Source organism: Ziziphus jujuba, chromosome 10, assembly GCF_031755915.1.
Source record: "Ziziphus jujuba cultivar Dongzao chromosome 10, ASM3175591v1".
NCBI lineage: Eukaryota > Viridiplantae > Streptophyta > Magnoliopsida > Rosales > Rhamnaceae > Ziziphus > Ziziphus jujuba.
In genome coordinates this window covers 6,994,264-7,015,392 of record NC_083388.1, presented here as the reverse complement: position 1 = coordinate 7,015,392, position 21,129 = coordinate 6,994,264, and the positions used below count along the sequence as shown (strand labels likewise).

At 32.6% G+C, this 21,129-nt stretch overlaps 2 protein-coding genes and 1 long non-coding RNA gene across 6 annotated transcripts; 2 read left to right on the top strand and 1 right to left on the bottom strand.

The window, feature by feature from the left end:
• The first annotated feature begins 845 nt into the window (after positions 1-845).
• On the top strand, positions 846-9,104 carry LOC107410753 (probable E3 ubiquitin-protein ligase ARI8). Its single transcript, XM_048468137.2, has 15 exons — positions 846-1,353; positions 2,455-2,579; positions 2,819-2,924; positions 3,041-3,131; positions 5,256-5,428; positions 5,950-6,054; positions 6,206-6,294; positions 6,583-6,690; positions 6,904-6,994; positions 7,099-7,188; positions 7,582-7,629; positions 7,842-7,913; positions 7,983-8,082; positions 8,159-8,285; positions 8,378-9,104. The coding sequence occupies exons 1-15, from the start codon at positions 1,159-1,161 to the stop codon at positions 8,652-8,654; spliced, it is 1,797 nt and encodes a 598-aa protein (XP_048324094.1). The 5' UTR covers positions 846-1,158; the 3' UTR covers positions 8,655-9,104.
• On the bottom strand, positions 8,885-10,355 carry LOC125419902 (uncharacterized). Its single transcript, XR_007238644.2, has 2 exons — positions 10,222-10,355; positions 8,885-9,681 (listed from the first exon to the last, which is right to left on the bottom strand). It is a non-coding gene; the product is annotated as an uncharacterized LOC125419902 (long non-coding RNA).
• On the top strand, positions 10,073-16,687 carry LOC125419901 (protein FAR1-RELATED SEQUENCE 5-like). Of its 4 annotated transcripts, XM_048466425.2 has the most exons (7): positions 10,074-10,480; positions 12,388-14,567; positions 14,655-14,728; positions 14,825-15,278; positions 15,372-15,523; positions 15,816-15,948; positions 16,236-16,687. In XM_048466425.2, the coding sequence occupies exons 2-4, from the start codon at positions 13,273-13,275 to the stop codon at positions 14,848-14,850; spliced, it is 1,395 nt and encodes a 464-aa protein (XP_048322382.2). In that variant the 5' UTR covers positions 10,074-10,480; positions 12,388-13,272; the 3' UTR covers positions 14,851-15,278; positions 15,372-15,523; positions 15,816-15,948; positions 16,236-16,687. The 4 variants fall into 4 exon arrangements, 3 of the variants coding, with proteins under 3 accessions (XP_048322383.2, XP_048322382.2, XP_048322381.2); XM_048466426.2 differs by having other exon boundaries at positions 10,073-10,480; positions 12,388-14,455; positions 14,825-15,523; XM_048466424.2 differs by having other exon boundaries at positions 14,825-15,523.
• The last annotated feature ends 4,442 nt before the right edge of the window (positions 16,688-21,129 follow it).

Below are 21,129 nucleotides of genomic sequence, written 5' to 3'. Positions count from 1 at the left end.
TGCTTTTAAAATTAACTTAAAATGGATAGATTTTAGAATAATCCAGACCACATATTCTGCAAAAATATATAAATATATATAATCAACCAGACGCTATATGATATTGTCATATGAGGCTGCCTATTTGTCTGCCCTTGGCCTAATTAGTAGCACCAACGCTAGTGTTAAAATATTTATTAATTTTTTATTAAATATTATTTTTTAATATATTTATATAATTTAAATAAATAATTTTTTAAACAGATAAATAAAAAAATTAAATTAATTAAATATTATTATATTATTTATTATTAAAATTTTTACAAACAAATTTAATAAATACTTTTTTAACAAATTATTCAATTAAAAATTCAAATAGTAATATATATATATATAAATATATTCTATTTTATTTTAATAATCCAACTCTACTTTAACCAAAAAAATAAAAAAAAGGCTCAATTTCTATCCCAAAAATATTGAATAATGGTGGTTCAACAAATAGAACAAAGTTGTGAACTTATATAAAGAAAAATACCTTTTTTTTTTAAAAAAAAACTATATTATTTTTTTTTATATCACTAAACAACAAAGTACTAAAATACACAATGTAACATTATATGTACTAATTATTTAAAAGAAAATCATGTAAAATAATTATGGCTATTTTTATAATAATAATAATGATAAATAATAATGGAAAGGAAAAAGTATAAAAATGTAATAAAATAATTGAACATTAATAAATTTTGTATATATTTCTCATTCCAAACCTTCTCCTCACAAAAAAGCAATCTTTCTTTCCCTTTTGTTTTCGTTCCTTATTATTATTATTTTTTTTTATCACTTTTATTTTTATTTTTATTTTTTATTTTTTTGATTTTTCAGAATCCCTTCTGTTTTCTCTCTGTTCCTTTTCTTCTTTCATCGCGACCAGACCACCATCATTTCTCATTTCTCTCTACCTGCTTCTCCCTTTCACCTACTTCTATTTACTTTTCTGCCACCGCTTTTGTCTGTCTCTGCCTCTCTCTATCTGTTTCTCGCTCGCTTATTTGCATGAAATTGGTGTCCAATTCGTTGTTCTAATCGGACAGCCAAGCTAGGGTTTTGATTTTTTTTTTTTTTTTTTTTTTTTTGGTTTGGGTGTTTGGTAACCCCATTAGAGGGAAAAGGAGGATGGATTCCGAGGATGAGTTCGATATGCACGACGCTAACGGTGACGACGACGACGACAATGACGATGACTTCTATAGCGGCGGAGACGACGATGCCGCTGCCGCCATGGACAGCGATGAAGCTGACGTTGCCGATTATGAGTTCATCGATAACGACTCCGATGATTCTGATGACATCGCTTCGCATCGTTACCAGGTAATTTTTAGGAATTTTTAGCTTTTTTTTTTTTTTTTTTTTTTTTTTCGTTCGTTTGAAATGATTGTAGATTCAATTTTGATGAGTTTACAAGAAGAATTCTGCTCGGTTTTAGTTTTTTTTTATCCGATTGACTAGGAAATTTTCAATCACAATTTTGGGTGAACGTAGAACACCTTGTCTCCCATACAAGGATGCGTAATCAGCTGAAATTTTCTTTTTTCCTTGTTAATTGCGATGAACTTTTTAATTTCTTTTTTAAAACTTGTTTGTTTTAGATATCTTCTCTATTGGGTGGCGCTAGATGACTTTTGTTGCGTGGTTTTGGCTTTAATGATCACTGAGTAGGGAACTTAAGGACGGTGGGTCTAAAATTTTAATATTCAAGCAATTGTTGAAGTTGCTATTTTTCAATGCATTTGAGCAGCTTAGATGTTGTCATGTAATTAATCATATGATTGCGACAAATTCTGTTTTGGTAGCTTGTAAAAATGTATTTATGCCTTGTTGGTAATAAGTTAAAGAATAGAAGATACCAAGTGAGATATTACTTTGATCTTGGTTGCATGATGTCTTCGTGGTTTTGTTGTTGTAATGAACGTAGCCCTTGGTAAATCTCTCTTGTAAATTTGATTAGAATTGATTATTACAATCTCAAGACGTTATTTCTTGTTTTCCTACTAAAATTCGACATCCATGCACTTGGGATTTTGAATAAGAGTTGGAATGATTGTTTTGTTAAATAGATATCATATTAATTTTCACATTTTCTCCCCATTCTTCAATCTGGATTTTAGCTATCAATTTCCAGTCTGATTTTTTTAAATTATAGTTTAGGGAGAAATTTCTGTTGAGTGTACTGTTCTTGTGTATGTATAGGTTGTGGAACTTGGTGTTTTTTCTTGTGAATTGTTATTTTGAGGACCTGCTGTTAAAAGCCAAAGTGCCAAAAAAATGCAATTTGGAAGTCTTTGTATGTATATTTGCAGCATTTAATAGCAACAATGGTAATGGACTAGTGTTTGCCAGTATCTTAACTCCTCATTCTAAACTGAAACACAGTCTAATGCTGTTTCCTACCTTTCTGATATCTTGTCACAGCAAAATTATACCGTTTTGACCGAAGCAGATATTCATCAACGTCAGGAGGAGGATATTATGAGGATATCTACTGTGCTTTCCATATCAGAAGTTGCAGCTAGCGTATTGCTCCGTCACTATAATTGGTAACAAACTAACAATTTTCTACTTATTTCCTGTACTTTCTTTTTTATTTCTCTAGGTTGCTTCTAGTAGTGGTTATTTTTCAAAATCTTCAACTTTTGTAACTTTTCTTTTATGTTTAAAGTTAAGTTTGATTATGCCTTGTGATATCGTGTATTGCCCTAATGTTGGCAAGGTTTAGGTTTTTTGTATTATGGTGTTTCTATGGTCTAAAGAATCAATAATTCCTTTCTATTAATAGGAGTGTCAGTAAAGTACATGATGAGTGGTTTGCAGACGAAGAAAAGGTGCGCAAGGTTGTTGGCTTACTGGAGAAACCGGCTTTTGCTTCTCCAAATGTTAGGGAAGTAAGTATTACATGCTTAGGGTGTTCATTGATTTGTTTGACATTTTTGCTCAGAAGCTGGTCATGCTATTATAGTATTTTAATCCTTTATAATTGCCTGTTTATAATTTTTGACAGCTTATTTGTGGGATCTGTTTTGAAGCCTATCCTCTTGATAGGATGTATACTGCAGCTTGTGGTCATCCTTTTTGTAGTACATGCTGGACAGGTTTGATCCACTACAACTTTGTATATTAATCTAAGTTACTGAACAGCAAGTTATTTCAAATTAAATTCCTGATTAAAAAGCTGGATTAACTCTTGAGTGCCATGGTAAATATGAATTTTAGTGTAGATGATTTATATGACATGTTCTTAACTTCTGTAATCAGTTCCTTCAAATCCTAATGAAAACATTTGACCAGATTTAAGCATTAATGTGATGAATTTGAGAAAAAATTGGCAATTACTTTGTTTAATTGTGTCAAATCTTTATTTTTGTTTAATTCTGTGGCATTTATGCAATGCAAAGCTACTCTGACTTTGGTGGCTATATCTGGGCAACCTGTGCAACAACCAACCTCTTACCATATAAACTTTTAGAGAGTTTTGAATTGTCTTGATGTAAAAAACTGTATGTTTGTTTTGCTATTGATTTGCATACTTAAGTGGTCATCATTGGCTGCAGTATTTCATATTGCAATATTATAACTCATGCTTGAATACCTGCTTGGTACCTTCAATTTATTTTACGATTTCATGGTGAAGAATTGTGAATTGTAAGTAGCAATTTCAGCTAACTAGTTTAGTCGGTTTACTCTTGTAAGGAGTTAACTGGCTAATTTCACTAGTTTTGAGAATTTAATTCTTAGTTGGGAGTTTCGACTTTAGTGTCATTTACCAAAGTCTTGTTAGTGTGATGTTAGAGTTGCACTTTTCTTGTGTTTAAGGCAGTTAATTAGCACTCAATATAGGTGCTTATGAGGCTTTTGAGTCTGCTGGTAAATAGTGGAGCAGGAAGAAATAATAAGACTGAAATAGCTTATGCTTTAGTGGCATATAGAGTTTCTTTATCCTCAGTTTAAGCCAGTTATGGGATATCAAACAAAGTGATTGATAGGTTGCTTTTTCCTGATTGCTGTTTGTGACATGTTTATTAAAGTGTACACACTAGGAATCCAATATTATGTTTTGATGCATCCCATAATTTGATGGGAAGATCCTTTTCTTTTCAAAGTTGTGGTTCTACCCATGCTAATTGCTATTGGTTCTGTATTATTGTGTTAGCAGTATGTGCCTGCAAGGGATTCTTTTCTTTTTACTTCATTTTATTACTGGATAAATGATAAGTCTCTTTTATACTTTTCTGGGTTTTTTTTTTTTTTTTTTTTTTTTTGGTCCCCTCTTTTTCTCTACTAATAAATATATACATATATTGAATGGAAATGGAGAGCAACGAGTTAAAGAAAAATGAAAAATTCTCAATACACAAGTCTAATATTATTTATTCTACAATAATAACATTATTCCAACTCAGCTTTAATGTCCATCATTTTGTTACTCTGATTTATTCCCAATAATCTAGTTTTTTTATTTTTTTATTTATCCTATGATTTTTGTCAACATGATCATTTCTTCTGTTCTCTGGATCTCTCTGGATCCATCATGAACTTCCAGATGACTTCGTATATTTCCATATTTGATTTGTTGCAACTCTCTTGGTTTGGTTCTATAAAGACCATTGTTATGCAACCTTATGGATGAACATATAAAAGCACAAAAGGGTTGAATAATTGCATTGATCTAAGTTTTTTTTTTTTTTTGGGGGGGGGGACAAAATGAAAAGGAATGCATCTAGGTTTCTTTTCTACTACCGAATTGAAGTGCGTGTTGGCTTAAAAAAATAGTAGGAATGGTGTTTTGTAAGAAATTATTTTCTGTGCACTAATTTGACAACTTGATCATGCAAAAATAGTGTTCTTGTCATTTGATGCATGCTACAGAAGCGACATGTTTATAGGACATTTGAGAAATTCTTTTGATTCTGTGTTGCCAAAGAACTTATGAAGATTAACGTGTTGAATCTTGTAAGACTTAATCTATTACTTATTCTGACTTGATGACTTGCAACTAAAGTTTATCTAGTTTTTTTTATTGCACCACGACCAGTTTATGTCTAATAACTTGAATTTTGAGTGTGTCAATATTGTTATTGCTAAAGTTTATCTAGGTTTCTTATTGCACCATGTCCAGTTTATGTGTAATAACTTGAATTTTGAGTGTGTCAATATTGTTAATCTTTTTTAAATTATAATTCACTTGTGATTTAGGATTTATCTTTTGTTTCTTCTAGGTTATATTAGCACAGCCATTAATGATGGTCCTGGATGTTTGATGTTGCGATGTCCTGACCCTTCTTGTACTGCCGCTGTTGGTCAAGATATGATTAGCCGTTTGGCTTCTGCCGAAGACAAGCAAAAATATTCTCGTTACTTCATTAGATCGTATGTTGAAGACAATAGGAAGGTAATTTCAAATTTAGAACTTCAACAAGTGATTTGTCCATTATATCAAAACAACAGCTGTATTTTACCCGTCATATCTTTTACTGGGTTGAGATTAATTAGTATGTGGATAAGTGAAGTGAAATAGGAGCTATGTTCAGTGAGGTGTAGAATCCTTAACACGATAACAACTTCCTGCAGCATACTTGTGGACATGAATAAATTTGGACCTTGAGCTTGACCTGGTGTTCTTTTAATGAATCATATGTGATCTACTATATCGTGATGGAAGATTTGCATAGTTTTGCTTGTTATAAACCCTGCTGGAAATTTTATTTATGCTCTTTATTATGGCTGTGCATTCTTACTAATTTTTAAATATCATACATTCTCCCCAATCGTAGTCTCCATCAGTTCTATCTTTGTAATCTGTTCTATTAATTTTTTTTTTTTTTTTCAATTTACTCTGCTTACTAAAATTTTAGTATGTGTTGTCTGATTTTAAGTCAAGCAATCACTTAAATATTCATGGATGTTTTGTAGACCAAATGGTGTCCTGCTCCAGGCTGTGAGTATGCTGTGGATTTTATTGTTGGAAGTGGAAGTTATGATGTTACATGTCGCTGTTCATATAGCTTTTGCTGGAATGTAAGTTTCTTTGAACGGTTTAGATTATGTGTATTAATTCAGTGAATATTCAATTTGTGGGGTGAAGAAAATTTACATGGATATTTGGTGTGTGTATTATTTTCCTCTTATTTTCTTTTATATGTGAAGACTTATGGATTTGACCTTGCAGTGTACTGAGGAGGCCCACCGTCCAGTTGATTGTGGCACTGTTGCGAAATGGATATTGAAGAATAGTGCTGAGTCAGAAAATATGAACTGGTATGAAGAGATCATGAATCTATGGTCCATTAATCTTTCTTGTACATTTATTTTCTTTAGTTTCTGGTGAGAAGCAGGTTGTGATGAACATTATTTTCTTTTCTTCAATTTTTGTTGCTGAAATTAATTTTATGTTAACGATATGCTCTCCAACCGACTTTGGTGTATGTTTACGTGCTATTACGCCAATGACTCAATTTTAGTATCGTCAGGACTAGTGTCTTTGCAAGATTTTGTTTTTACACTTTTTGAACATAAATATAAAATCATGTCTTTGATGAATTTCAGGATATTGGCTAATTCCAAACCCTGTCCAAAGTGCAAACGTCCAATTGAGAAAAACCAGGGCTGTATGCATATCACTTGCACGCCACCTTGTAAATTTGAGTTCTGCTGGTAAGCTTCTTTAACATCGTCTCCTTGAATGTGAAATTCCTTTCTACTTACTAGATTGTTGCATGCATTCTAGGAAAGGTTGATTACTACTTTGCTATGGTTGCTTGGTCAAGCATAATACACACACATATCTGTTTTCATTCCCTTTCAAAAGAAGAAAGTATATTTCTGCTTTTTATTTTTCCTAATGCAGTTGGTGATATATGGTTTCAGGCTTTGCCTTGGTGCATGGTCAGACCATGGTGAGAGGACAGGTGGTTTTTATGCATGCAACCGTTATGAAACAGCAAAGCAAGAGGGAGTGGTATGATAATTGATTTGTGTATTTGCTGAGTGTAAGACATTTCTAAAGTATACTATTACCGTGTTCAGGCATTGTATTTAAAAAATAACTGAATAATGTTACAGTATGATGAGGCGGAAAAACGAAGAGAGATGGCGAAAAATTCTCTAGAGAGGTATACTCATTATTATGAAAGATGGGCGACCAACCAATCGGTATGTTATTAATTCCCATGTTATTGTCGAAATTTGCTTGTATTGTTAAGAATTCTTGTGATTATGCTCGCGATTTTCAGCTTTGCAATTAACCTTTTTATATTTGTCAAAATTGTGTCAGGATTGGATTACTGTAGCTTGTATCTGTCTGTTTTAGTTCCAAATAATTTGACTGGAGTTATCTTTCTTTCTCATTGTTTCAGAATATGTTAGATTAAGGCTGGTTTCTTCTTAATGAGTAATTTTGCATCTACTTGCTTATTTAGTTATGGTGCCTCTTGTTAGTAAATAATTGTGCATAATATCTGTTTTGCTATCAAGTGTATAAGCTTTATATGCATTATTTGTTATGTCTCATATTGGAGTCTCAACCTTTTTCCATTGTGATTGCAGTCTAGGCAAAAAGCATTGGCAGACTTGCAACAAATGCAGACTGTGGCTGTAAGCAAAACTTCTTTAATATCTGCTCTTTATTGGTTAATGACACCGTTATAATTTAAAAACGTTATTTTTCCTGTTTCTGATGTTCTTCTAATAATTTGAGGTCTAGAGTAATAGTATATTTTCTTCTTTTGGAGGAAGTGGGAGAACATTTGTCTGTCCTGTACTTGCGCTTTTATGACTTTAGTTGTGATGTTTATTTAATATTGTAGCTTGAGAAGCTAAGTGACATACAGTGCCAACCTGAGTCACAGTTGAAGTTCATAACAGAGGCCTGGCTTCAGGTAATTCCCAAATTCTCGATTCTTTTCCCTGAAAATATGCTACCCTTTATAACTCTACTCTGTTTTCAGATAGTTGAATGCAGGCGTGTTCTAAAATGGACATATGCATATGGATATTATTTACCAGAGCATGAACAAGCCAAGAGAGTGTTCTTTGAGTACTTGCAAGGTATGTTGTTTCCTCAGGCTTGAAGCAAGATTATTTGATCATTTTGCTTTCTTCTAATCACAGATTCTTTGTGCAGGCGAGGCAGAGTCTGGGTTGGAACGACTTCATCAATGTGCAGAAAAGGAGCTACAAGTTTACCTCAATGCAGAGGGCCCATCAAAAGACTTCAATGAGTTCCGCACCAAACTTGCTGGACTGACCAGGTTATTGTTAGTTAAGAACTTTACTAGAGCTTCTTTTTTATGCTATTTTGTATCATTTGAAGTTACCAGTTATGTTTTATTTATGACAACAGTGTGACACGAAACTACTTTGAGAACTTAGTTCGAGCTTTAGAGAATGGTCTATCAGATGTGGACTCGCATGGTGCCACCTGTAGCAGGGCAGCGAGCTCAAAGAGTTTGGGAGGTACAAGCAGTAAGGGGAGAGGTGGGAGGGGCAAGGCTACAACATCGAGATCAAGTAGTTCCAGTAGAAATATTGATGATTCGGGCCATTGGTCCTGTGAGCATTGCACCTTTGCTAATGTCAAGACAGCTACCGTCTGTCAGATGTGCCATCAACGCCGGTAATCTCATTTCCCTATGCAAATTGACCTACCTGGAAGGAGAGGCATCCGTTTTTGCCTCTTGGGCTTGTGGTTGATTATGGTGGGGAAAAAATACCTTAGAAGTTTGTTGGGGGGAAGTTTCCATCCTTCATCCATCTCTGGGATAACGAAGACAAGAGTTCAAATAAGGAGTGAGGGGAGAGTGGGGAAAGGAGAAACAAACTTTTATTTCTTACGACTGTTGTGTTGTTGGAATGTGTGGTGCTGTATATAGTTGCTGCTGCTGCTGTTTCTGTTTTTTAACTCTTGGCTGTCCTATTCCATGCAAATGCATTCAATCTCTATTGTCATTTATTAGCTACTTACATATTTGTAGCGAGCTGGGAGTGTTCCAAGTGGGTTGTAAGAGTAAAAACTAGTTGGGGACAATAATCTAAATTGGCCCCTGCATTAATGAAATAAACTTATACTATTTCATCATGGCTCAGTTAAATATTACTTGATCTTATATTTTGGGCTTTATAGTTATGTTTTAAAGCTTATAGCTTTTGTTGGTTTAGTGTGTTTCATTTAGTTCTGTTAGGACCTATCCATATATAATATGATTCTTCTATCATGGGAAATCTTGGATTATGTTTGCCCCGGCTACGTGTATCTTAAAAGTACATGACTGCATGTAATATTTATATAGGAGGGTTTTTCCCATGCTAATGTGTTTGACAAGTATACTTTTTTAACTTTTGAATTCATCAAATCTAACTGCATAAATTTGTTATCGTCAAGGCCAATCAAATTTTTATCTTCATATCCAGGCACACTCGATGCTCCTTATTTTAAGTGAGAAAAATGAATGATATTTATTGCAATGCACCATTCTCCAGTCAAAGGTCTCTCAACTTTTAAACAAATTCAATCTCAACCTTCAAACAAATTCAATTCTATGGAAAATTACAAATTCAATTCTACGGAAAATTAGAGAGATTCTTGTAGAGGAGCCCAACAGCAGCAAATTGATACTTATGCACGATCCCCTTCAACTCCCACTCTTCCTATAAGAAAATTTATATTAGGACCTTTATAAAAGCTATGAATTCACGATTTTTTTGTTTTGTTTTTTAATTTACCATAGCTTGAATCTATATTGTTTTAAAAAACTCAAAATCACCATTAACTTAAGAATGGAAAACACCCTATAATCTCTATCAAATACAAAACTTGAGGTTTCTCCAATAAATAAAATCAAAGACCAAACTTGAGGTTTAAAATCAAAAATTGATTTCTTAAAAATAAAATATATCAATGGAAGATTTGTTCATCAAAACAAATCATCCCTTGAATTAGATATCTAGTTATGCTGAGTGTCTGTGCTTAAATTATTTCGTCAGCAAACTATTAACATTGGAAGTCTTAGAACTTAGAACTTAATTCATAGAAAATTGAAATTGGTCAATAGTTGAGGAGTGAGAATAGTTTAAGAAAAAAAAAATAAATAAATAAAGAAGAGAGAATACTTAAAAAGAAAGGACAGAGCGGATGTTTATTTCAGGACCGAAAGCGTGATGAAATGGGAAGCCATTGTATTGTCATACCTGGCATGAACGACCCAGATTGAAGAGCAACTCACGTGTGAAATTTTACCCAAATCTGCCATTCCCGCTCGCATCAGCTGGCCCTTCCGCTCGCACCAGCACGAACCACCTTTGCCAAAATTCCCAATCGCACCAGCTCGCTCCTCTTCTACTCTGCTTCCTCTTATCCTCTTCTAGTTTGCTTCCACCCTTCCACCGTTCCAGCCACCGTTCGGGCCATTTCGGATAGTAGTCTCCCTGAGTGCCTCGCCGGAGGAGTGTGAGTTCGTTGCCATTGTTTCCTTCCACTTCTTCATTTTGATTGCTTCATTTTGATTTTACCTCTGTCCTCTGTTGGTGTTTTCATGTTTTGTTTTGTTTTGTTTTTTTTTTTTTTTTTTTTTTTCATTCTGGTTTTTCATTCTGAGTTGGAGACCTTGTCAATTACACCCTTGGAAGAGTTTCTAATACTATAAGTAATCTTGATAATATAGGAACAATTTCGGCAGAAAACAATATTTTTGGAAGGGAGGAAAATAAAAAAAAATCAAGTAGGATATAAAAATTTCAACAAAAGAATATGAAAACATTAAGCAACAAAACATAAAAACAAGAAATCCTGATACTACATGAATGAATCTAATTTACTCCAACAAGCATATAATAGGAAATCATATTATTTAAAATGCCTCCAGTGTTTCGGTTTCATATACCTCTGACTTATGTAGTACATGAACAAAGGCGGTATCAACTTATGTTGTACAGGAATCTGATCATGAAGAGATACCAAATTATCACTTTCTTTTATGTAGTCCTGCATTGTTGAAAACTTAAAATATGAACTAATCGTAGAACTATTGGTTGCAAAGAAAAGATTCTTAAGAATAACTACAAACCTGAATTGAGTCCTGTCCAATTTTAAAATACACCGTCACTTGAAAATTTCTGCTTCAATAATGTAACTAAAAGGAAAATAAAAAGAAAAAAAGAAAATCTAATTAAGGCCATCATATCCTATATATCTGTGTATTTAAAAAATGAATAAATAAAAAAATTGAACTGCAGTGAAGTGGTGTGGTGTACAATTCTGATGATGTGGCATCTTAAATAGTATCTGAATACCAAAAAAAGAAATATATATATATATATATATATATATTGTTGAAAAGAACATTAGCAAATGAAATTATAGTTGATTGCATGTAAACGACATGTTCTTAACAGATAGAAAGTTTATTATTTGTTTATCTGTTTATTTATTAACATGTGTAAGAAAAAGTAGGACGTCATAGATGAAGAGGTTGAGAAAATGAAACAAAGTTACAAGTGGGGAAGGTCATCAACTTTAATCCCAATGTATTAGGTGATGGCGAGTGTGGAAATTTCTTACAACCTTCTACTCTAAGATTGCATGATTTTCATTTAAACTTGTTCATATCTAAACACAATTTTGTTTTTTTGTTCACCATTTTCTTTATTTATTTAGAATCATCATCATCTTCAATCATATATATATAGCCATCCAAGTGTATGTGTGGGTGTGATTAGAATAATTAGATTTATATTGTGTATATAGGATTCTATATTAATTGAGCTACCTAGCTAACGAGTTAATATATATATATATATATGTTCATTTTGCTTGAAGAAAGACAGACAAGGACATATGCATCAATTCCTTTCCGGAAAGAAAAAGAGAGAAAGAAAAAAAATAAAAATAAAAAAGAACTTAGACTATATCAAAATTTAGAATATATATATATATATCATCAGCAACAGATTGGAGCAGTATAACTATTGAAATTATTCGAGTAATTGAATATTAAATGAAGAGAGGAGAGCGAGTCAGAGAGGATAAAATTAACTGTTATACTACTGCCATATATCATAACACATCCAGAGTATAGACTCGACCTGTTTGAACAGAGAATGAAACAAAAAATTTTTTAATACTGTTGTTTTGGTTAGCTATATTGTATGGGAATTAATGCATAGATTTGCCAGTGCTAAATTAGTACATACTTTACAAGGTTTTTTGTTTACATACTTATGTTCTGACGAGTTTGGAAAAGATAAACTTATTCCTATTTTTTTTGTTTACATATTTGAATTAAGTGTGAAAATTTAACGTTTAGTACCATGTTAATTGATGAAAGTTTGTTATGGTTTTGCTTCGCTGTCTATTAGGTCGGAAAGTGATTGAAAGGAAGCTCATTTGATTGCAATTAGCTCTGCAATATTGGAAACATGAATGATTTGCCGTTAGAAGCAAATTATGATCCTATAGGAGTTGAAGAAATATCCCTACTGTCATGTTCGAAATCCGTTGATGATGTTTACATTCCCTAAGTGTTGGAAAACTGCAAACCAAAGGTTGGACAACAATTTGAATCGATAGATGAGGTACATGAGTTTTACGTTAAATATTCAAAAGAAGCAGGGTTTAGTGTTTGTAACAATTCCAGTAAGAGATGTAAAGATACCAATGAAGTTGTAAGGAAAGAATTTGTGTGTTATAAGGAAGGGGTGTCTTCTACAAAGGATGGTGAGAAAAAAAGGTGTCGAGGTATAACAAGAGAAAATTGTAAGGCAAAACTTGCCGTGATAAGGTCAAAATTAGGGAAATATGTCATCAGTGTATTTGTTGAAAAACATAGTCATTCATTATCATCCCCACGAAGAGTGCATTTATTGAGGTCACATTATAGTATGCCTAAAGCCAAAAAATCACTAACCCAACAGCTTTCAGCAGCAAATGTGCTAACTCACCAACAAATAAGTATTCTTGAACTTGAAGCTGGAGATATAGAAAATATTGGGTGTACGAAGAAGGATATCCATAACCATGAAGCTAAGTTGCATAATGAATTGAGAGAATAAGATGCCGAACTATTGAAAGAATATTTCCTAACCGAGTAAGAAAGGGATCCATGCTTCTTTTTTGAAATAGATGTAGATGATGCTGGTAAATTGAAGCGTTGTTTTTGGACTGATTCGGTGTCTAGAAGAGCTTATGGATGTTTTGGTGATATAATTGTATTTGATACAACTTACAACACTAATCAGTATAGTATGATATTTGCATCCTTGGTTGGGGTTAACAATCATAGTCAAACGGTGCTTTTTGCATGTGCATTTTTAAGTGATGAAAGAACCGAATCGTTCATTTGGTTGTTTGAGCTATTAAAGGAGAGCATGCCTACTAACAATCCAAAGATGATCATTACCGATCAAGATCCTGCAATGACAAAGGCTATAGCTCAGAGCTTATCGAATACATTTCATAGGTATTGTAGTTGGCACATACTTGAGAAGTTTTCTACATATTTAAATGCAATCATTTATAGAAATTTTTATAAGGACTTCCAGCAATGCATTTGGGAATCAGAATGTCTAGAAGAGTTTGAAAGAAAATGGGTGACTACCATTGAGAAGGCAAGCCTATATGACAATGATTGGTTAAAATCAATATTTGAGATACGTTCAAGATGGGTGCCTGCATATGTTAATCATATATTCTCAGCTGGAATATCAAGTAGCCAACGTGCAGAAAGCTTCCATGCATTTTTCAAGAAATATGTTTCGAAGAAAAACTTATTGATGGATTTCATACTTCGATTTAATAGGGCACTTGCACATCAACGTCACGAAGAGTTACGGGCTGATCACATTAATATTAAAGAGAAGCCTATTTTGAAATTGCCATTGGAAATGGAAAAGCAAATGGCTGGGATTTACACACGCAAGATTTTTCTTGAGTTTCAAGATGAGTTGTGGCATAGCTTACTAATAATGCCACAGCTTGTTCGTGAAAATGCTACACACAAAATGTATATGGTCGAGAGTAGTTCAAATGAAGGTGTTAGTAGAGTTCGGGAAATTGCTTATGATAAAGTTTTGAACTATGCGTCTTGTACTTGTAAGAAGTTTGAGAGTGAAGGAATTCCATGTAGACATATTTTGGCATTCTTGCGACTATTTGGTAATATTCCTTTGCTAAATCAATATATCATGAACAGGTGGACGAGAGTTGCAAAATCTCAAATAATATCCGATAAGCAAAGTATTGAAATAAGTGGAAAATGTAGTTCAATGTTGATGTGGCAAGCTAAACTATTCCAACTTGCTTCAGAAGTCATTGATAAAGCCATAACAAATGAAGAAGCTATAATTGTGAATGATGGTCTTCAAAGTTTGCTAGATAAGATTAAATCTGTAGTTAGCAATATGAAGAGTGGATGCATTTCTGAAAAAGGTAGTAATACTCATGACTCAACTTTGAAAGACCCATGTCAAGTGAGGGTAAAGGGATATGAAAAAATTGGACAATCACACGACAAAAAAAACTCTCCAGTTCTCGACAATCCGTAATAAATTAATATATTTATTATTTTTTATACTTATGCAATTGGAATGATCATACCTTGTACAAACCATGCTGCTTATCTATGTAGGTCCTCACAAAATGAGGAAAATCATCAACAAGCATCGGAATTTGAATCTGAAGCTGATAGTTTTACTTCTACAGGTATAAAACTTATAAAACTAAATAGTTTCCTTATCGTTTTCAACATTTTCTTGAACTAACATGCTGCTCATCTAATAACTTGTTTCGTTTTGGTAGGTTTGCATGAGAAAACTAAGGGATGACCCCTGGGTGTGTTAAACTATCTTGCAACAGCTTGGAGGAAATAATTCTTTTATTAGTTTGGTGTGGTTGTCTGGGTTTTTCTGTCTTATTGCAAAAACTATCAGGCATCAGCTTAGTAAAATAGGGTTGTGTTATGATAATAGACTCCGTACCTTGTCATGTATTGTAATATGAAGTGTTGTTTGATTCTTGGAATGAATGTATGCTGGTTTGCCATTTATTTTTCCAATGCAGGCTTCTCATTTTAATATGTAATTCGGACAGTAGTAGTTCTGTTAATGTAGTTGGTATTGACCTACACAAAAACAATTTCAATTGGTAAGGGGGAGGAGTTTCAACTTGAATAACACAATTGGAAATTTTCCAGCTATTGCAGCCTCGGGTTGGATTGACTGAAAGTTGCATGTGGTTGCCATTGGTGGAATTGGTATTTAATATGCTGGTCACATTCACTGTGTTGGTGTAGTGCAAGTCAGGACATAAGAATATACCCAACTCATTCTTCTGCATATTTTTCCAGATTATTTATAACAGATGAACTACATGTTATGGTTGCTACTATCGCTTTTGGCATGGGTATTGACAAGCCAAATGTAAGGCAAGTGATACACTATGGCTGTCCCAAAAGTTTGGAGTCCTACCATCAGGAAAGTGGGCGTTGTGGTAGAGATGGTATGTATATTTGTTTATCTCTCAGAATGCATGTTTTCCTTTGCACTCCCTATGGTTTATGGCACATAGATTATACAACAGATGGTGTATGTGTATTTGTTTCTCTCTCAGAATGCATGTTTTACTTTGCACTCCCTATGGTTTATGGCAGATAGATTATGCAACAGAGTTATTTTAACTAAATATGTGGCTCTTGGCAGTTGGCAGTTGAAGTAGCTTTTTTCATGCTTTTCCTGACAATCATACTGTGTGAGTTTGTACTCTGACTCATGAGTCATGTCTTTTTCACCAGGAAAATCAGTGAAAAGCTGTCGTGGAGGGAGCGTGACATGTCTGGAGAAGCATTTCTTTTAATGTCTTGCATTCAATCGTGTAAGGGTAGATGGGGCCTAAATATGCCTGTAGACATTCTTCGTGGTTCTTGAGTAAGTTTTTCAAACATTTTGAATACAATTTCACTTTTTATTGTTAACAGAGCTGTGCAGGAAGTTAACTTCAAGAGTGTACATGTAGTTCAGCGTCCATTGATCAAGTAGATCAAATTGTTGAATTATTTTTTTCGCTTGTTTGATTATAATAATGTTGCTATATCTTCAGCTTATGAAAAAAATTGGATTTGATTGACTTTGTTTAATAGAAAGTATTTAATTGTTGACTTTCAACTTTGATGAGGCTCTTACTGGCTGTTTTATCTTTCTGGTGTGGCTCACAGTCAAACAAAGTTCTTGATGCTCACTTTGACAAGCTTCCACTCCATGGACTTGGGAAAGGTTACTCATCAAATTGGTGGAGAGCACTTGCTTACACATTGATTTCCTCTGGTATATGATGGAAAATACTTTCAGTCTGTAGCTGAGTGTAATAGATGTACATTTCGTTTCTTACTGATAGAGGTATCCATTGCTGTTGATCTTATTGTTCCCTGTATAATTTTCTTTCTACCAAGTAGAGCATGCTTTAGTAGAAATTTCCCAGTGCATGTCTTCTACAGTAGTAGATAAATTAAATTATCGGGTGTTATTTATAGGCATGCCTGCTTGGTATTTTTGTTGGTTATCTGGCAGTACACATTGTTTACCTTCTTTCATTGTGTTGGGAAAAAACTATTGGGTCATGCCTGCCTTTGCTTCAGGGCAGTGACATCAGCTGGTTCCTCTGAGCTAATAGCAGTCTCCTCATTATGCACTTATGATATATATCGTACATACATAACTCCAGATGCAACTCAATAAAATATACTTTTTAAAATATGTGGTTTAGTCATTTGGTAAATAAAACATTGAAAATAATTGTCATATTATAGCTGTTGACTATACGAGGAACCAAAAAATGAGGAGAATGCCACAACTTAAATCCATTAAAAAATTAATCTTTTGATTAAAAAAAAAAAAAGAAAAAAAAAAAGCTATGGTGTTTGCTGCAGACTAAGATTAGAACAACAAACACCATGGCTTTTTTCCAAGAGAAATTTCAATATCCACAAAGTTCTGAATGCGGTCTTCTTGATTACTCTGACCCTCCTTTACATTGCTAAAACGCATTCAACCTTGCTCAACTTCCAGGGAAATATGTATAAGCTTGACTAGAATGATTACATCTTGTAAAAACAATATCGACACATATAAGTTGCATTCTTCCAGCAACTTAGTGACAGGTTTCTAATGATCCAAGCTATTATTTCTCTTTAAAATCTTTTCAAGAAGAGGCTTGCAATCTTATATGCCTGACTTATGCAAAAGCTGTATATTCCTGATCTGCACCAAAGCAAGTAACATAATCGATTATGTTCCCCAAGTAATCCTAACAGCAGACACCAAGTTGCTGCAGCAGAAATCCTCTGTTCATCTAAAGCATGGAGGGGTCAACTTCATTTTTTTTTTTTTTTCTCACACTGGAAACAAAACTGATTATGAAAATCCATCAAAATTCTTGTAAATATTTCCGCTAGCACGAATAGATAAGGTTACAAGATGGTTTCCACATCTCAAAAAAAAAATACAGCCTTTTAAGTTAAAAAAAAAAAAAAAAAAGGGAAATGAAAAACCGTTGCTAAAAGAGAAAATCCGACACTTTTAGCGACGCTTTTTTTCAAATAGCACTTCTAAAAACATATACAATAGTGTCGGCTTTTTTCCTTTTTCCTTTTTTTATTTTTTTAATATTCTTTCCAAAGTAAATTTTCTATACACATATAAGAAAGAACTCAGAATTGATTTAAGGCAGGCATAAAATTTATAAGAAAATCATGCTTTTAGTTTTTTTTTTTTTTTCTTCCCAGATGCTAAACTTTTTTATTTTTTATTTTTTATTTTTGAGAAATTTCATATGCTAAACTGGAAGTCCATGATATAACCATCGGTTTTTCATTTCATCTCCAATGAGAATAACATAATTCCATTCAACCAACAATAGGGTTTCAACTAAGGTTCAAAAAGTCGATATCGATGGAAATATTGAAAGTTTAAAATACGAAAATTTCTATGAAAATATAGAAAAATATCGAATATCGATAAAAAATTATAAAAAATAATGGAAATTTGTTTTAAAAAGTGAAAATTTTTATTAAAACTTTAGAATTAGCTTATTTAATCGATTGCTTATCAAATTGATTATAAAAATTGCTAAAATATTGAATGGATATTATATTCTTCTTAGTGAATTGATTTATAATAAGCATTAATGACCATAGATGAATTATTATTAATAAAAATATATCAAAAAATACATATATGATAAAATTATTTATTAACTAAAATATATAAAACGATTATTACAATTACATTATAATTTATAAATGTCATCTTGATACCACATAAAACTTCTTGGTGTTGAAAATCATCAGTTTCTTCCTTATTTTGATTTTAAGATGTGAAATGTGAGAAGTAGTTATAAAAAGATATATCTCCTTGATAATTTTGCATATAATTATTAATATGCCAACTATATGGATCTTGCATTATTGGTTGACTATGTGCATAACTACTACTCTCTGATGGTTGAGTTTGAGATGGTACCCATGAGTTTTTACTTGATGACATTCCATACATATCCATTGAATAAGGATTATGAAAATGACTTCCAACCCTCATAGATCCAAAATTTCGTAGAAATTGAATCTTTTTCTTTTTGTGACATCTTCATTATAGATTTTTCATTACGTATATAGTCTTTTACGACAGCACCGAATCCTTAACTTGCATCTCTACTCCCATGATCTTCATCTTATTTTGTATGTGCGTAATATTGTTCACCAGTAAATGGGCTTACTCCAACTTCTTGACTTTGTGATTCCCTTTGGCCACTACCTCTTCAAACTTCTAATTCAAATAATTTATTGAAGTTATCTTCATTGTCCTTGGAGCTAGAGTGACTACTAAGAGTTTCAAATTGTGAATGCGTACCACATGATGGAGCTGAAGCACTAATAGTTTTAGTTGACTCTCTCATAAACCTTTGAAATTAATCACCACTACTAGAATTCACTTCTTCAGCATCACTTTTTGAACATTTATTCCCTCTTTTTCATCTTGTTGAGCAATCTTTGGATCAGGATTCTCTTCACGATCATCTAAATAAACATCTCTAATCCATTGGTATATTTGATTGCCCTCTTCATTATCATTTTCCATTATAGTTTCAAATATTAAAATTTTCAATATTCAAAAATAAAATCCACAATCTTTGTATTTTTGCTTTATCGATATTCAATAAATAAGTAGAACTTATTAATGATATTCAATTCAATTCATTCTACTTTGCTTATATCACGAAATATCTAAAAAGCAATTAAAGGGTAAAAAAAATTATCAATGAAGTTAATTTGATAAAAAGTTTTACTAAATATCAATAATATTTATGAATTTTTTAAAAAAATTTAAAAAATATAGAATATTTTTGAAATTTCAGAAATTTTCATGAAAATTATAGATTTTTTAACCAAATCGTCAAGGATTTAATGTAGATATTTTATGGAAATTTTCATGGAAATTTTTTCCAAATTTTTGAAAATTTCAATAGATATTATGGAAATTCTATTCATTTCCATATCGACTTTAAATTTTATTTCGATCCTTTTAAAAAATAAAAATATCGAGGAAATATCCGATATTTTAAACCTTGGTTTCAACCAAGAAAAAATCCCAATTTCCAACCATTATCATGAAAAAACAGTGGCTGCCCAAGATTTTATTAGGAAAAAGAATGGACTTCTAAATATCTTTCTACAGGGTTAGATATTCAGAAACTAAATTGACATTTGCTTTAATTTCGTGTCATCTAAATGATGTCCCATTTCATAATTTTTTGAAACTTAATGGTCATAATTCCAAAACTTGAATAAAAACTGTAACATATTTTGATCCGATCCATCATTCATTGTCAAAACCACATATATTGCAGTGACCAAAACCTGGGTGTGTACATAATTTTTTTTTTTTTTTTCCAAGAAAACCTACTCAACATGAATATAATACTCCTTAACGTAGCCTTCTATAAAATAACAGAGCACCTTTTAAGTAGATTTAAATAAAAATTAAAAGAGATGGTGAAGGTAGTAGCAGATGAGAAGTTGATAACCAAGAGCTTGAGAGGAGCTTCATTTTAGCCTGTAATCCTCATCCCAGCAACAATACCATTTATAGTAATAAGCAGTGCATCTCTGGGTGCACGATTATCATCATCACATCTCAACCTCTTCAGTATCTCAACCTGCAACAAGTTCATAGGATTGAGATAAGGGAGATGGTGGTAGGTTGGGAGCAGAGGAGAAGAGGAGAAGAAGAAGGTAGGTTGGGAGGAGAAGAGGAAGGTAGGTTGGGTTGGATTTGGGAATTTTGAAATGGTGAGGTTTATGTGGAAAAGTGGTGCGAGCGGGAAGGGACAAAAATTGGTTTTCCGTAAAATTTTTATCACGTGATGCAAAGAATGATGCAAGGAATAATTTGAATCGTTTATTTGATAAGTTTTGAATTTAATGGCCATTAATTTCCAAATATTTTTGGACCGTATGAATTTACTTCAAACCGGACCTGACAGTAGAATCTATCATTCATATATAGTAATATTTTGTTCCTGTTTTATTTTGAGTTAGCTTTGAATATTTTGTTCTTTTGATATTTATGCTTGTAACTTGTCAAATTCAATCGAGTGATTGAAGTATAGCAACAATAGATCTAAGCGTTCATATTTTTAATTTTAAAATGAGTTCATTCATTTTATCAATCTAAAAATTCCGAACAATTTTGTTTAAATTATTATAATGTTAATAATAATCTAAGAGATCAAGTTCCAACCATATAGAAAACTGCATGGCCCTCGCTCGCAGAAATGAATGGGATCCACATGTAGGACCTGTAGATCCCATTGCTTGGTTGAAGGATAGCAATACTGCAATAGTTGATTTAAGCATTCATATTTTTTAATTTAACATAAGTTCATCCGTTGTATCAATAAAAAATTTGGTTTAGATTGCTAGTAAAAAAATCTGAAAAACAAACCAAGTTGAAACCATGTAGAAAACATGTTCAATTTAATAATCAATTCATTTGTAAAAAATGAAGGTTATGCAAATCAAATCAGCAAATTTTAATTCATTTTCTCGAACCTAC

Coding starts and splice junctions, on each gene's coding strand:
- LOC107410753 (XM_048468137.2), top strand. CDS start 1,159: ATGGATTCCGAGGATGAGTTCGATATGCACGACGCTAACGGTGACGAC. Junction 6,055..6,205: donor CATATAGCTTTTGCTGGAAT/GTAAGTTTCTTT, acceptor TTGACCTTGCAG/TGTACTGAGGAGGCCCACCG. Junction 7,630..7,841: donor AACAAATGCAGACTGTGGCT/GTAAGCAAAACT, acceptor TTAATATTGTAG/CTTGAGAAGCTAAGTGACAT.
- LOC125419901 (XM_048466425.2), top strand. CDS start 13,273: ATGATATTTGCATCCTTGGTTGGGGTTAACAATCATAGTCAAACGGTG. Junction 14,568..14,654: donor TCTCCAGTTCTCGACAATCC/GTAATAAATTAA, acceptor TTATCTATGTAG/GTCCTCACAAAATGAGGAAA. Junction 14,729..14,824: donor TGATAGTTTTACTTCTACAG/GTATAAAACTTA, acceptor TCGTTTTGGTAG/GTTTGCATGAGAAAACTAAG.